General features: G+C 39.8%; 1 protein-coding gene across 10 annotated transcripts in view; it reads right to left on the bottom strand.

Moving 5' to 3' along the window:
- Window positions 1-16,676, bottom strand: part of SLIT2 (slit guidance ligand 2) — a 408,920-nt gene that overhangs the window by 143,678 nt on the left and 248,566 nt on the right. For all 10 annotated transcript variants that reach the window (XM_073609420.1, XM_073609430.1, XM_073609437.1 and 7 more), the window contains exon 5: window positions 2,462-2,533. In XM_073609420.1, the coding sequence (XP_073465521.1) occupies window positions 2,462-2,533 (72 nt within the window). The remainder of the gene's footprint in view (window positions 1-2,461; window positions 2,534-16,676) is intronic.

Here is a 16,676-nt window from a genome sequence, read left to right on the forward strand (position 1 = left end):
ATTCATTGTGCTGTCTATATTGCTGTCTCTAGCTCTTTGATTTGCTGGTTATGCAAGATCAATTCTGCTTTAAAGGACCCAGTTCTTGCTGAATGGCAGTGGTAATATTCATAGATATTTCTGGCTTTAAAAACATAGCCACAGACACGGCTAGATTTTTAATAGTTGATAGACATCTGCTGGACTGACCCTCTCTGATTTGTCCTCACTGCTTTGTAGGGAGTCTGCCATGCAGTGGCTGTCAACTCATGAACACAAAGGGGTCAAAAGAGGAACGGGGGGGGGGGGGGGGCGGTGGAGTGCTGAGGGAGTATGGGGATCCTCTTTTAATGCTCAAGAGTATCACTAAAAAAGCCCATTCCCTAATGCTGGGCTTAAAACATAATAAAAGAGTAACATTCACCAGGCTTTGTGCTTACAAGAGCAATAGCCGCTAGCAATAATCATATGCTAAAAATCTGACATGATGGTTGTACCCAAGTCAATCAATGGGTGACTTGGGTACAATCAGCCTTCCAACGCCTGGATTGAATGTATGGATCAGCAGGGACAGCTGAGATTCCATCCAGCTATGGTCGGCTTAACAATGAACAATTTGATCCTCGTCTGTTAAAACATACCAAATTGTTGTGTTACATCTGTTCGATAAGTAAAAAAAAAAAAGGTGATATCTTCCTGTACCTTCTGCATGTGTGGAACTGATATCAATTAGCATTGTTTCCAACTATCTCTGAGCTCTACAGAACCATGCCCATCTATCTCCTAGATTGTAAGCTCTAATGAGCAGGGCCCTCTGATTCCTCCTGTATTGAATTGTATTGTACTTGTACTGTCTGCCCTAATGTTGTAAAGCGCTGCGTAAACTGTCGGCGCTATATAAATCCTGTATAATAATAATAATAATAATGTTAAGGATAACGGAAAAGGTGGGTATCTGTGTAGTCCTATCTCGTGTCTGTCATCCTGATACAGAAAGGTGAGTAAGTGCTCTCATCCTAGTACTGGACAATTGTTACTGGCAGGATCACAAGATGAAAATAATGCAAAGTTTGAAAGTGAGAAAACGAATGCAGCCACAACATCCAAACACTGGCGTACTGCAATATATTTATTTTTTGTTTTTGGGTTTCGGTATACTTTATTTTAGAACACAGAAATGAGGCTTCCTGATTTAAGATTGCTGTGTAAATGCAGAAATAGGTTAAAAGAAAAATCTACATTTACACTAACTTTAGGTTAAGATTCTCTGTACATGAAATAAAGGAAAGGAAAAGGTTTTAGAAAAATGTATTTGTAAACCAGTTATTTCAAAAAATGCAATCTCCTTAAATTCTCAGGACAACGCTTTTCTGAACTTGTATTGACAACCTTTTGTAATGTGTAAGTAGAATAAAATGCCTTTGGAATTTCAATAATTATAGAAACAATCACTAACTAATCAACAATTGGTGATAATATGTATGTATGTATATATATATATATATATATATATATATATATATATATATATATATATATATATATATATATATATATATATATATACACACACACACACACATATACACTGTATCTCACAAAAGTGAGTACACCCCTTACATTTTTGTAAATATTTATTATATCTTTTCATGTGACAACGCGGAAGAAATTACACTTTGCTACAATGTAAAGTAGTGAGTGAAGCAACCTGTGAAGCTCTGTGAACTTCATGCCCAAGAGGGCAGTGCTGGAAAATAATGGTGGCCACACAAAATATTGTCAGTTTGGGCCAAATTCGGACATTTTCACTTAGGGGTGTACTCACTTTTGTTGCCAGCGGTTTAGACATTAATGGCTGTGTTTTGAGTTATTTTAAGGGAACAGCAAATTTACACTGTAATACAAGCTGTACACTCACTACTTTACATTGTAGCAAAGTGTCATTTCTTCAGTGTTGTCAAATAAAAGACAGAATAAAATATTTACAAAAATGTGAGGGGTGTACTCACTTTTATGAGATACTGGATGGATAGAGAGATAGATAGATAGATAGATAGATAGATAGATAGATAGATAGATAGATTTAAATCTATATAGATATAGGCATATCTATCTATATATAGATATATAGAAATATAGATATATCTATATATCTATATACACACACACTATATATTTTCTCCGCCTATTCATTTTGTTTCCAGTAATTAACTATTAGTTTCACTTAAGGGGTTAAAATGTTTATTACATCTCTTAAAATATCTTTATGAAAAACAGGAGAGTGAGATTAGAAATCGCACTTTATGAGTTCTACATGTAAGAATGATTTCCTGTGCAGAACTTCTGCTGGTATACATTTTTGAAAAGAGGTCAAAATATTGTTTGAATCCCATAAAACATTAGTTCTGTGGTATTAAGGTATGCACTGCATTACACAATGTCATAAACCCCAAACGACACAGCTCTACAGGAAAATACTTACAGATTTTTAATATCTACCGCTCCACGGAACGCCTTTCTTGGGATGGCCTGGATCTGGTTTTCACTGAGGTCTCTAGAAAGAGAAATAAAAAGAAAATGTGAATTTGCTGCATGGATATGGGGGTAATTTTACAGGGGATTCAAATGTAAATGCTCGACGGTGCCTGGTCTAGTTAGGTGAGGTTGATGTACAGGCTGGAATTAAATTGCTTACGTCCTTTTCTAAGATTTATGTAACAAGCAATGCACTTTGCCAAAATCATTTGCAAAGATAAGCAATTCCAGTTATAGCTTTTCGGTAAGATTGTTCAAATCTATTGTCAGACAATGAAAACGGAATACTCTTTGTCCTTTTTTTTTCTAAATGACTTACAACTGGGCTACTTTACTGAAGGCGTTAAAACAGAACTATGTCCACCCCTTAAAAAATGTTTGTGCTGCAGCACTTAATTACAGGTGCATTAGCACTTACGTTTTTCTCTTACTCTCTATACATCTCAGAAGTCTTTGTTGATCCTGCCAGTAAAGTCCATCTAATGCCGCTTCCTGTGATGAGGTGGCAACGCTCCTGAATTCAGAGCAGAGTTGCCACCTTCATGTAGGCTGTGCTTTCTTGCACTACAGTGGGATACACTGCTGATTCACAAACCTGTAGACTGTCAGCCAGCCCCTGACCACACCTAGTCCCACCCATTTCTTTCTGCATTGCCTCTGTTGCTAAAACCCTCCCATTGTGAGCTGCAGTGCCTGCGAGGGGGAACGTTATGGGCACAAATAAGAGGGGATTTGGCTCAGTCAGGAAAGGCAACAAAAGTTTTTGTTCACTTTACAAGGTTTGTGCTTCATCATAACTGGATTTAAAACTTGTTTAGACCATCATACAGAAGCCTTTAGTTGTATTTTAAAGAATAAGTTTACATTTTAGAACATGTTATACTTTTCTGTAAGGTGTAACTTGCAAAATGTTATAGCCCACCCCACCCCTCAATGACACCTTTCCCCCCTCAAAATGACAGAAGTGGGAGTCCTTCTCCCCACAGTTATCACATCTGGAAAAGAGCGCGGGTGCTGCTGGGCTTGCCTGCACAGCCATGTCATTCTTTAAAAGGAATCCCTAAATAAAGAAACTACAAGCCTATCCATCACGTGTGCAATATTTTGCAGGCTCCCGTTTAAAAAAAAAAAAATAAGGCCCCTTTCACACTGGGGTGGTAGGGGGCGTCGGCGGTAAAACAGCGCTATATTTAGCGCTGTTTTACCGCGGTATTCGGCCGCTAGCGCTGCGGTTTTAACCCCCGCTGGCTGCCGAAAAAGGGTTAAAACCCCTCGTATAGCGCGGCTATAGCTGCGGTATTACCGCGCTGTCCCATTGATTTCAATGGGCAGGAGCGGTTTAGGAGCGGTGAATACACCTCTCCTTCACCGCTCCAAAGAAGCGGCTGACAGGAGATTTTTTCTTCTCCTGCCAGCGCACCGCTTCAGTGTGAAAGCCCTCGGGCTTTCACACTGAACAAACAGCGGAGGCTGTTTAGGGGCGGTTTGCAGGCGCTATTTTTAGCGCAATAACGCCTGCAAACCGCCCCAGAGTGAAAGGGGTCTAAATGCAATTTTTTTTTTTTTTTTTACCTGTAAAAGAATGCACATTTAATATTTTTTTTAATTGAAGGTGAACTTAGCCTTTAAGAATCTTCATTCAAAAATGTGTGTGAATGTTTACGTGAAAATGAATTTGGGAATTGAGAGTGAACAGGAATTTTGCCTTTCACATGGATGGATAATTACACAATTTTTGAGTGAAGACAACTACTTTAGTAAATCAGCCATATAGAATAGGCCTCAAACCGTTTCCAACCTAATGGAAATGTTGGTGAACAGTTACTATCACCTCTGAAGCTCACTACTGCACATCGTCATATTTTTTTTTTTAACACCTTTTATGCCGATGAAGATCAGCTACATATATACAGAATGTATATGGACAAATACGAGTCAACAATTTTTGAGATTCCTTAGTCAATTTAACGTTATATTATTTTGGTTAGGACTTCATTATATAAAATATAGTAAACATAATATAGTAATACTAAAGTTCCAGTTAGAACATCTTTATTGTGGCAGTATTATATACAAATATCTTTATCTTAAATATATTTATTTTATATCTTTTTTTAAAGTTGCTTTATCCTTTATGGACCAGACACATTTTTACAAATGGTGATAGTGATTTAATTTCTTAAAAGTTGGCCTGATTTACCAAAGGAGCTGGGGCTCTTAGTACAAAGGTGTGTGACTATTCACTTCCGTTTTCCAACCATGTGAAAGTACATTTATTTACACTTTGAATACCCAAATCATGTGCAAATGCAATAAGTAAAAAGGAATTTGCTTTTCATATGACTGGATAAAATTAAGTGAATATTAACAGTTTGGTTTGTGCGGATTTTTAACTCCTTTAGAAAATTTGCCTCATTTTATTTTTGGGACAAACGGGGTGACATTGTCCATCAAATATTTGATTTTCTACATGTTTTAAAAGCAAAAATGTAAAAGATTATAAATTACATTTTTTTTCTGCTTTTTTCAAAATGTATTCTGTGTATCCTGCTACTAAATTTTGTTGCTTCTACAACACTTGGTGAATTCATAAAGGGCTTAACATTTTAACTTTTTTTTTTTTCTTTACAAACACTACAAAAATAAAAATTAGGCAAATGTTCACAAAAAACAGTAAAATGACAGGAGTGAAGAGAAAGGATGAGATTAATGACGGGCTAATTATGGTTAATTAAGAAAGAATCTTTATAAAAACCCTTTATTTAATTTCTCATTACAAGTTTCCTACAGTCCTTGATGTTATCAGACCACATAGGGTGACTGTGATTTGCACTAATAAGGCCGAAGTAGCTTTCTACACTATTACACAGAATAACCGCTGTGTCCAGCTGCCATGGTAATAATTCCAGCAGGATCTGCTATGATTGGCTTCTGCTTGTCAGGAGTTCGACTTAAAAAGTGTATCTTAACCCAAGATTAAAAACATAATATATTGCAGAGTATCGGTCCTTAGATGTGGTGGCTACAATATTTTTTACAGGCGTTTTTTCTTTATTTTCTTGTAATTATTCTGCCAGTAACATACTTCCTATCTTAGGGTGACAACCCTTCACTTAGTAGGGTTTTAGGACTACAGAACACCTCTTCCTCTCCTGGTCACCATAACACAGGGAGGGGTATTGTGTAGTGCACAGAGAAAGAGCTGGTAACAATGCAGTGCAGACAGAGGAAGTTCACAAGTTTCCAGACAGGATCAACAGATATAACAAAATGCTTCCAATGGTATATTTAAAGTAGAAATATAGACAAAACTTTTTTTTTTCATTTTGGATAGAGTAAGGGAGGGTTATAACCCCTGTCAGATTTTTTTCGCCATCTGTGTCCCATTGTGGAGATTTTCCTTCAAATCCTGTCCCATAGCCAAACAAAAAAAGAGAGGAAATCCCTGCAAATTAAGGTAATTCCTTGGGGCCCCCAGGTTACCAGAAATAGTGTCCTTATTGGAAGATTTCCCCTCTATTACTTTTCTGGGAACAACCCAAAATTTGGGATTTTCTTTGACTTTCACTTTCAATGATAATGGTAAACAAGACAAAAAAAGGGGGGGGGTCTCATTAACCGGGGAGCAGACAGGAAGAAAAACTGACAAGCATTCTAACCCCTCTGCACTTGTTATACTTTAAAAGACCAAAAAGGAGCAAGTAAGAGAAGTTAATTGCTATTGTTTATATACACTTTAACAGCTTGCCGACCGCCGCATGTACTTATACGTCGGCAGAATGGGACGGCTGCGCAAACGGGCGTGCCTGTACGTCCCTTTGAATTTACCGCCGTACCATCGCGTGTGCGCCGCGAGCTCCATGAGTAGGATCTCGGGTCCTGTGGACTCAATGTCCGCGGGGATACCCGCGATTGTCTCACAGAGAGGAAGAATGGGGAGATGCTAATGTAAACAAGCATCTCCCCGTTCTGCCTAGTGACATTGTCACTGATCACAGCTCCCTGTGATCGGGAGAGGTGATCAGTGATGTATCACACACAGCCCCCCCACCCCCACAGTTAGAATCACTCCCCTAGGACACACTTAACCCCTCCCTAGCCCCCTAGTGGTTAACCCCTTCACTGCCAGTGTCATTTTTACAGTAATCAGTGCAATTTTATAGCACTGATCGCTGTGAAAATGACAATGGTCTCAAAAATGTGTCAAAATTGTCCGATGTGTCCACCATAATGTTGCAGTCATGATAAAAATCGCAGATCGCCGCCATTATTGGTAAAAAAAACAAATTATTAATAAAAATTCCATAAAACTATCCCATATTTTGTAGACACTATAACTTTTGCACAAACCAATCAATAAATGCTTATTGGGATTTTTTTTACCAAAAATATGTAGAATACATAAACTGAGGAATAAAAAAAATTTTTTTTATATATTTTCTGGGGATATTTATTATAGCAAAAAGTAAAGAATAATGCGTTTTTTCAAAATTGTTGCTCTATTTTTGCTTATAGCGCAAAAAATAAAAACCACAGAGGTGATCAAATACCACCAAAAGAAAGCTCTATTTGTGGGAAAAAAAGGACATCAATTTTGTTTGGGAGCCACGTCGCACGACCGCGCAATTTTCAGTTAAAGCGACGCAGTGCCAAATCGCAAAAAGTGCTCTGGTCTTTGGCCAGCAGTGGATCACTGTGTTAACACACTTAGCCTAGGTTCAGATATATGCGGGTGCGGGAAAGCATGTAAAAAGCATGTATTCTCACCCCTGCAGGCAAAACACTGTGCAGATGCGCAGGGGTACAGCTCGTTTTCAGGTGCGTAAAATCACATGGTGTTTTTCCTTGCAGCTGCAATTTAAAAGGTGCAGGGACTTGTTTTTCCTGTGCTTCCCAAAGGTACAGCAGCTCATTCAAATGTTTGGTCTGCTGTGCCTGCGCCAACGTCATACAAAAAAAAACAAAAACACACAGGACATGCACAGGGGAGAGAAGTGATCCAATAACTTATATGTGCATCCTGAAGGCTTTACTGATGCCCTAGAGGACATTATATATATATATATATATATATATATATATATATATATATATACATATATACATACACACACACACCGGTATATATATATATATTTTTTTTTAATCTTCTTTGCTAGTACCACTTACTTTGCCAGCTTTTTTTTTTTTTGTTTCACAAAGTTGCCAGCTTTTTGTTGCCCTGCCCCAACTTTTTTGAGATGTGTTGCTGCAATCAATTTCAAAATGACCTTTCTTTCTTAAAATTTTACATTTTCTCAGTTTAAACATTTGATATGTTTTCTATTATTCTATTGTGAATAAATTCTGTGTTTATGAGATTTTCAAATCATCGCATTCTGTTCTTATGTAGGTTTTACACAGCATCCCAACTTTTTTTGGAATTGGGGTTGTATTTATATTTATATATACTGTATATATGTATGTATGTAGCAGATTTTTCAATGGTAAATAGTACTAATCCTGCGTTATTATTGATTTATTTCTTTACATATTGTACATGTATACATCAAATTTATAGTAATGGTTTTTGAAATTTGCTTAGTTTGTTACTAAAGAACATGGGAAAATAGTAATAAAAAACACAGCAGCTGGGGATCTTTATAAGAAGCATTGCAGACATGATATAATGTGATTTCTGATGCATTACAAAGCTGACGTTCACCGTGCTATGTCAGGACATAAGTAACTAAGTTATTGACTATCTCTGATTGCCTGGAATGTCCCAGGATTTCTTTTAAATTTGTGTCAATATTTTGCCCCAGAAATGGCCACGTTTTCAGTTTTGTCTAAGTGCATGATAACATCTCTTCTTTTGCTGAATTAGATTCAGCTCTTATCACATTTCAATTTTCAGTGGGCTTTTTAAATGATATTTATAGGAGTCCTGTATTTTAAATTCAATAAAAAAAGTATTTTATAAAGCAGTTCAGCAGGAGGTAATAAAACGGAGAATGCATTGTTCTGCGCTTGTCGGCAAACATTATTACCGGGCTTACCAACAAAGTGTCCCTGGAAATTATGGAAAAATGCTTCCAACTATGAAGAACCTATACAAGCAAAATATAAATGATCAGAAATCACGGCGTAATTAGTAGATGGATGTTAGTTTACTCTGCCTATTTACCGTAGGAAGCATGTCTAATAGAAAACAGCGAACTTTCTATTTCACGTGTACATTGAGTCATTTAGCAAATGCACTCTGACTGTGCTGGGCTGACAGTCAATCCCATAACTGAAGGAAATAATGACCTTCAGCCGTTCAAATGTCAATTTGATTTATAGGCTCCTTTAAAAAATCCATGAGGGCCAAAAAGCCTGTAGTATACACTTAGTACAGCCTGATGAATTTACGACCAAATCATAACACAATGCAAATGCTAATCAGAAACACAGGAACATAGGACTGTGAGCGGTCTCCATTCCTGATAGCCAGCCTGGGTGAACATATGTTAATTGTTACATGTCACGCTGGTGAGCAGATGTATAAAACATTAAAGTTATGTACTGTATTACGCAATGTAGACATTTCCAGTGAGCTTCCTGTTCAGAGATACATCTGCCAGCGCAGGACGAAAAATGAAAGAATGCATCTGATTGGTTGTTTTGGGCAACATGAAAAATGGTCTCAATAAACACCGAATGCAGTCCTATGTAGGGTTATCACATATTCCCTTTAATCCAGGACACATATTAAATTACACAGGTTCTGTGGCTGATTAAGGTGGTAATTAAAGTCACTTGGTGCCTTATCTTCATTAAATCAGCCTTAGAACCTGTGGAATTCATATGTGTCCTGGATTAAAGGGATGATGTGGCAACCCTAGTCCTATGTCAGCTTATGTGACACTGCAAAGCCAATGGAACCAGTGATAAATAGAGCCCATGACAACTTGTGATAACGGGGCAGATTAAAGGGACGCATTGGGGTGGATTTACTAAAGACAAATAGACTGCACTTTGCACTCTGCAAGGGCAGTTGCTCCAGAGCTTAGTAAATGAGGGGAAGCTCTGCTGAATTCCACCATCCAATCATGTGCAAGCAAAAATGCGGTTATTTTTTTTTTTCCTTGCATGTGATTGGATATTTTTTGCAAAGCTTTATTTCATTTACTAAGCTCTGGAGCAACTGTACTTGCAGAGTAAACCATCTAAATTATACAGTGCTTGAAACTATAGACCCTCCTATGCAATACTAAAACAGTGCTCACAAAATTATAAAGTGCAAGTTCCAACCTTTGTGAAGTGCAATGTCACATCACATAAATAAACAATTTATCTTAAAAGCGTAAAAAACTATCCTACAATATTGCAAAATGTCCCATGATGCAAACAAAGCAATGCTCCGTGCTCCAATATATCCACTGCCTCAGTGCCAATGTGTAAAACAAATCACTCCACTTCTTATGCTGTAAACTTTATATCACGCCATCTGTGCCACCTAATAAAGTGCTTTCCACCTGCTGTGCACACTTCCCAAACTTCGAGAGAACTCACCGGATACTCTGACCCCTTTTATATACAAGTGGGACAAGTATATTTGCATGTATGACCATGTAGATTACATTTTAAGTTCCTGCTGTGTCTTCTAAATAATTGAAAATTGGGTTTAGGCATCTTTTTTTTTTTGAGTCTCCAACCTAACTTAGAGGCTTTACAGACGTTATGTGCCTGGACTGTGCAGATAAACATTCCTATGTCCACACCCAAAATATGCATACTATTATTATTAATATCTTAGCATTAAACTATCCTCTTTGAGAAGACTGAATGCCTAACTCCTGGCAGTGAGCAATATCTGACTTTACTGCACTGAAATCTCAATTAGTGTTGTCAGCCCTGTCTGAGCTCTTCCCTGCTGGACTACAAAACACATACCCCTTCTGTTATTAAAGCGGACCTTCAGTAATGTTTTCATCTTTCCATCTATTAAATCTTCTGCCCTTGTTGTTTTAACTTCGAAGAGTAAAACATTTTTTTTTCTGCCAGTAAATACCTTCTACAGTCCACTTCCTGTTTCTGGTCATTAGCCTAGGCTTATGACATCATGCACAGCTCTCTCTCACTCTCGTGAGAGTTTGCCAGAAAGGGAGGGGGGATGAGTCATAAGAGGTCCAATGAAAGCTGCAGAGCTGGAGGTGTGCCTCTGTGTGAATCCAGGAAGTGAACAGGCAGCAGCTTCAGCTGCCCACAGTTAAAATGGCTGCAGACAGACTTAGTGGAGGGAGATTTCTGCAGCATATTTGGCAAATACAGAATATATAAAACTATATATAAAATAATATGCAAAGTGGTTGGAGGGAAGCTTCAGAATAGCAAAGATGTTTTTATTACAAATTATGTTAGCAGACTGCAGTTCCTCTTTAAGATGGAGAGAAGGGGGGGTGATTTGTAGTCCAACAAGGAGACGTGGGCAGGCCTTAACACTATCTGGGATTTCAGTGCAGTAGAGGTATTGGGGTTGATTTACTAAAGACAAATACACTGTGCAAAGTACTCTGGAAGAGCTGTTGCTCCAGAGATTAGTATATTCACTAAAGGCAAATAGACTGTGCACTTTGCAAGTGCAGATGCACTCTGCAAAGGAATTTGCTCCAGAGCTTGGTTTATTAGCAGAAGCTCTGCTGACTTCCATCATCCAATCATGTGCAAGGAAAAATGCAATTTTTTTTTATTGGGTACTCTTTGCAAAGTGAAGCTTTACCTCATTTACTAAGCTCTGGAGCAACTGCACAGTCTATTTGCCTTTAGTAAATCAACCCCAAGCCTTGTCAGTGCAAACAAGTTAGAAGTACACCGGATTTCATGTAGGTTCAATAGGTATTTGTCTGTACTTGCAGCATATTTAAAGTGAAAAACATGAGGAAATGTGCATGTATTGGGGAGATATACTGAATACTATATATATATATATATATATATATATATATATATATATATACACACACAGTATCTAACAAAAGTGAGAACACCCCTCACATTTTTATAAATATTTTATTATATCTTTTCAGGTGACAACACTGAAGAAATGACACTTTGCTACAATGTAAAGTAGTGAGTGTACAGCCTGTATAACAGTGTACATTTGCTGTCCCCTCAAAATAACTCAACACACAGCCATTAATGTCTAAACCGCTGGCAACAAAAGTGAGTACACCCCTAAGTGAAAATGTCCAAATTGGGCCCAATTAGCCATTTTCCCTCCCTGGTGTCATGTGACTCATTAGTGTTACAAGGTCTCAGGTGTGAATGGGAAGCAGGTGTGTTAAATTTGGTGTTATCACTCTCACTCTCTCATACTGGTCACTGAAAGTTCAACATGGCACCTCATGCAAAGAACTCTCTGAGGATCTAAAAAAAATAATTATTTCTCTACATAAAGATGGCCTAGGCTATAAGAAGATTCCCAAGACCCTGAAACTGAGCTGCAGCATGGTGGCCAAGACCATACAGCAGTTTAACAGGACAGGTTCCACTCAGAACAGGCCTCGCCATGGTCGACCAAAGAAGTTGAGTGAACATGCTCAGCGTCATATTCAGAGATTGTCTTTGGGAAATAGACGTATGAGTGCTGCAAGCATTGCTGCAGAGGTTGAAGGGGTGGGGGGTCAGCCTGTCAGTGCTCAGTCCATACGCCGCACACTGCATCAAATTGGTATGCATAGCTGTCGTCCCAGAAGGAAGCCTCTTCTAAACATGATGCACAAGAGAGCCCGCAGACAGTTTGCTAAAGACAAGCAGACTAAGGACATGGATTACTGGAACCATGTCCTGTGGTCTGATGAGACCAAGATAAACTTATTTGGTTCAGATGGTGTCAAGCGTGTGTGGCTGTAACCAGGTGAGGAGTACAAGGACAAGTGTGTCTTGCCTACCGTCAAGCATGGTGGTGGGAGTGTCATGGTCTGGGGCTGCATGAGTGCTGCCGGCACTGGGGAGCTACAGTTCATTGAGGGAACCATGAATGCCAACATGTACTGTGACATACTGAAGCAGAGCGTTATCCCCTCCCTTACGGAGACTGGGCTGCAGGGCAGTAGTCCAACATGATAACGACCCCAAATACACCTCCAAGACAACCACGGTCTTGCTAAAGGAGCTTAGGGTAAAGGTAATGGACTGGCCAAGCCTATCTCCAGAAGTAAACCCTATTGGGCATCTGTGGGGCATCCTCAAGCGGAAGGTGGAGGAGCGCAAGGTCTCTAACATCCTCCAGCTCCATGATATCATCATGGAGGACTGGAAGAGGACTCCAGTGGCAACCTGTGAAGCTCTGGTGAACTCCATGCCCAAGAGGGTTAAGGCAGTGCTGGAAAATAATGGTGGCCACACAAAATATTGACACTTTGGGCCCAATTTGGACATTTTTACTTAGGGGTGTACTCACTTTTGTTGCCAGCGGTTTAGACATTAATGGCTGTGTGTTGACTTATTTTGAGTGGACAGCTAATTTACACTGTTATACAAGCTGTACACTCACTACTTTACATTGTAACAAAGTGTCATTTCTTCAGTGTTGTAATATGAAAATATATAATAAAATATTTAAAAAATGTGAGGGGTGTACTCACTTTTGTGAGATATATATATATATATATACACACACACATATACACCGTATATATAATTTTGCTCTGACATACACTCAAAGGAAGGCTAGTGACCGTGTTCCATAGAGGAAAAACTGCGAAGTCACTGACCTGATTTAAATGTCCTGTACCCCTTCCTATGTGTGCATGTTACTATGAAGTTTTGCTGTGCAAAAGTGTCAGTTGGCATAATGAAAAATTATGCCAAATTATGCCAATAAAAAATTATTACCTAATGAAAAATAAAAATACTAGCGGGAGAATGCAGCACTAAACAAGTAGACCAGTCTTATTACTACGCCTCTTCAGCTTTTTCTATCAATTCACAGAAAAACCCAAGTCCCAATCACAGCTAATTCTCTCATATCCTTCACAGGAACATTACAAGATCACCGGGACCTTTTGTTCAGGACAAGAACACCGTCAACAACAAAGGAACCAATCACACAACTTATCTCCCCTTCTTCACAACATTTTGCATAATAATAAAGCTAAACCTGTTTTTTTTTCTGATAAATTCTGAAATTACAAGGCAGCAGTATGAAACCTTATGGCAATGCTGGCACTTGTAGCTTCTCAGCAGTTAAAAGGCCCTATGTATGGATCCCACATGCTACTATATCCTGAATTACAAATGTAAAAAAAAAAAACAGCTTTAAGACATTTTGATTTATTGCGGCTGAAAGGAGTAAAGCCTGTTAATTTTCCAAATTAATTTTTGTTTATTAATTGTGGTGAAAATTCACTATGCAAAAAGTATAAAAAAAAATCTAAACAAAAAAAAAAAAACGATATTCTTGATTGAACATGATTGGATGATTTAAATCAGCACAACTTCAACTCATTCACTAAGCTAAAAGCAAAATTCCTTGCAAAGTAAAAGTTCACTTTCCAACACAGACAGGGTTTACTCCTTTAGTAAATCAGCCACATTGTGATAGCCTGTCAGCAGCTCTGCTAATAATTCGATATTTTATCTACACTGTAATACATATAATTACAATAAAAGCCTCAAGCTGGCCAGCAGACGCATGACACCATTTTTATATATTAGATTCCACCTCTCTAAAGCTTTAGGTCTCTGTGCAGCATGTGTGTGTTCTCTACTTAGGAAATAAAGAGAGAGTGAGACAGAGGAAGAATGAGGGCTTGTATGATCGAAATACAAACAGGTCTAAAAGTCTATGACCAATGCACTCTAAGGATGGGGCAAATACATGCTTTGTAATATGTTGTCCTGCATTGCATGGGATTCAATAGCTCTGAGTTGTCCATGTACATTCTCGTAAAGAGTGAAGATGAGAGAGGGGCCAAGATGAGGTGTGGACTGGTAAAAATAATTTTCCATGCGGTCAATTAATTTTTGGATGTCTAGAGTCTCTCAATCTTTTTTCAGTCAAGATACCCTTTAAAATTATGGACAGTCTTGAGGCACTCCTTTCTAAAATGTAAAAAACTTTTCTAATAGATTTACATAATGCAGCAACATCCACACGTAGGACACCCAATGCTGGAAGTGATTTATTCTTCCAAAGCAAATACACTTTTGCACACTGGTACCGGCTAGTATTCCAATGTTTCTCTTCTCCCTCAATTTCTCTCGATCAGTCAGCTAATGTCACCCCAGTGCTGATGGAGATGGGCACAGGAGGGTCAAACAAGGATGCTGTGGAGGAAACAGACATCCTCCTTATCAACTGATGACATCATTGGTTGTTAGGATGCCAGTGTCTAGAAAGTCATAATGGTGCACAATGGAAACCTGTGGCTTTGTGTAACTAAAAGGAAGGTTTGATCCACCTGTTGTCTTGTATACAACTTTTGATCAATTTTTAGACATTTTGACAAGGCACCCCCGAAGAAACCTTAAGGCATCCTGGTTGAAAAAGGCTGGTCTACAGAAGCCTAAACAGTATATTGCGCTTAACATTCTGGCCTATTTCAAGGTGAAAATCATACTTGAAAAAAGTAATAATTTCAGAATTATTATTATTTAAGGTACTTATAGAATAAGTTGTTTGCTTTATACACTGTGGGGGGGATTTACTAAAACTGGAAAATTCTAAATCTGGTGCAGCCCTGCACAGAAACCAATCAGCTCCCAGGTTTTACCGTCAAATCTTAATTGAACAAGCTGCAATTAGAAGCTGATTGGCTACCATGCAAAGCGGCACTAGATTCTGAGTGCTCCCATTTTAGTAAATCTCCCCCTGTGTGATCAGCTTGAAAACTTTTGTCATTTTCCCCCTTTATTAATGCAAACCAAATGAATGCCGCTCTTTGGGCTCATTTCAATGCTGTGGAAGGGAGAAAGTCTCCTCCAACATTATGGTCTTGTGACAGGACAATGTTATCACCTGTTTCTCTCTATCCTTCAGTCCTTTTTAGGAGTAATCCAATTCCTTGTGGAAATTAGAATATCTCTAGATTGCTGTAATCATAGAGTTCTACAAAGCAAATGTGACCAGAGGCGGCTCTAGGCTTTGTGAGGCCTTAGGCAAAACGTAGACATGAGGCCCCACTCACGCCCATAATGGGATCAGCACCACTTCCAGGGCACCCTCCTCACCCATCAGACATATGCAGCCAATGCCGGGGGGGGAGAGAGAGAGGGTGAGGTGAGAAAGAGAGAGGGGTGATAGAGAGATCCCTAGCCCTGTCCCTGTATGCAGCCCCTCCTGTGCCCTATGTGCCAGTCTGCAGTCCCTGTCTGTGGGAAGGTTTGTGTGATGCTTGGTACAGTACCTTCCATGCCAGCAGGATGTTCATGACGGCCAGCAGCAGACAGGGTCCATTCTTGTTCCGGGTGGGGACAGTGTTCTCCTCCTTAAAGAGGATCTGTTTGCTGTGAGATTGAGTGGTCCCTGGCCGCCAGCACCTTCTTCCCGTCTTTGTTTTCTGGGTCCCAGTCAGCCTGTCCTCCGTTCCTTGGAGGTCTTCAGAGCTCTTCTCACTCCAGGGCTATCGGTCCTTGCTGTCGACGCTGCTCACCTTCCCCATCAGGCCCGGACTGGGACAAAAAAAAGGGGCCCAGGCATTTTAGACTGAGCAATCCATGAGACTGGTCCCCTCCCCGCTCTCCATCCTGACAGATCCCCTGCAGCAGCCAGCGGGAGAAAGGAGACTGGAACCTTGCAGAGCTGCGGGGGGTGAGTGGGGCCGAGAAAGAGCACAGGGGTGGCAGATAGCATGGGAGTGAGGCGGAGAGCACGGGGGGTAGAGAGCAGCCAGGCTGAGAGCACTGGGGGGGTGAAGAGCACAGGGGGGCAGAGAGTAGGGGGGGAGCGGGAGAGCACTGGGGGAGCGAGAGAGCACTGGTGTGGGGGGGGGCAGAGAGCACTGGGGGAGCAAAAAGTATGGGGGTGGAGAGCACTGGGAGGAGCCAGGGAGCACATGGGGGGCATAGAGCACTCGGGGAGCTGAAGAGCACTGTGAGGGGGAGCTGGAAAGCATAGTGGGCTGGAGAGCATGGAGGGGCGGAGAGCAGGGGGGGGACTGGAGAGCGCGGTGGGGTGGAGAGCATAGTGGGGAGCT

This window comes from Aquarana catesbeiana, linkage group LG01 (assembly GCF_042186555.1).
Source record: "Aquarana catesbeiana isolate 2022-GZ linkage group LG01, ASM4218655v1, whole genome shotgun sequence".
In the NCBI taxonomy this organism is placed as follows: Eukaryota; Metazoa; Chordata; class Amphibia; order Anura; family Ranidae; genus Aquarana; species Aquarana catesbeiana.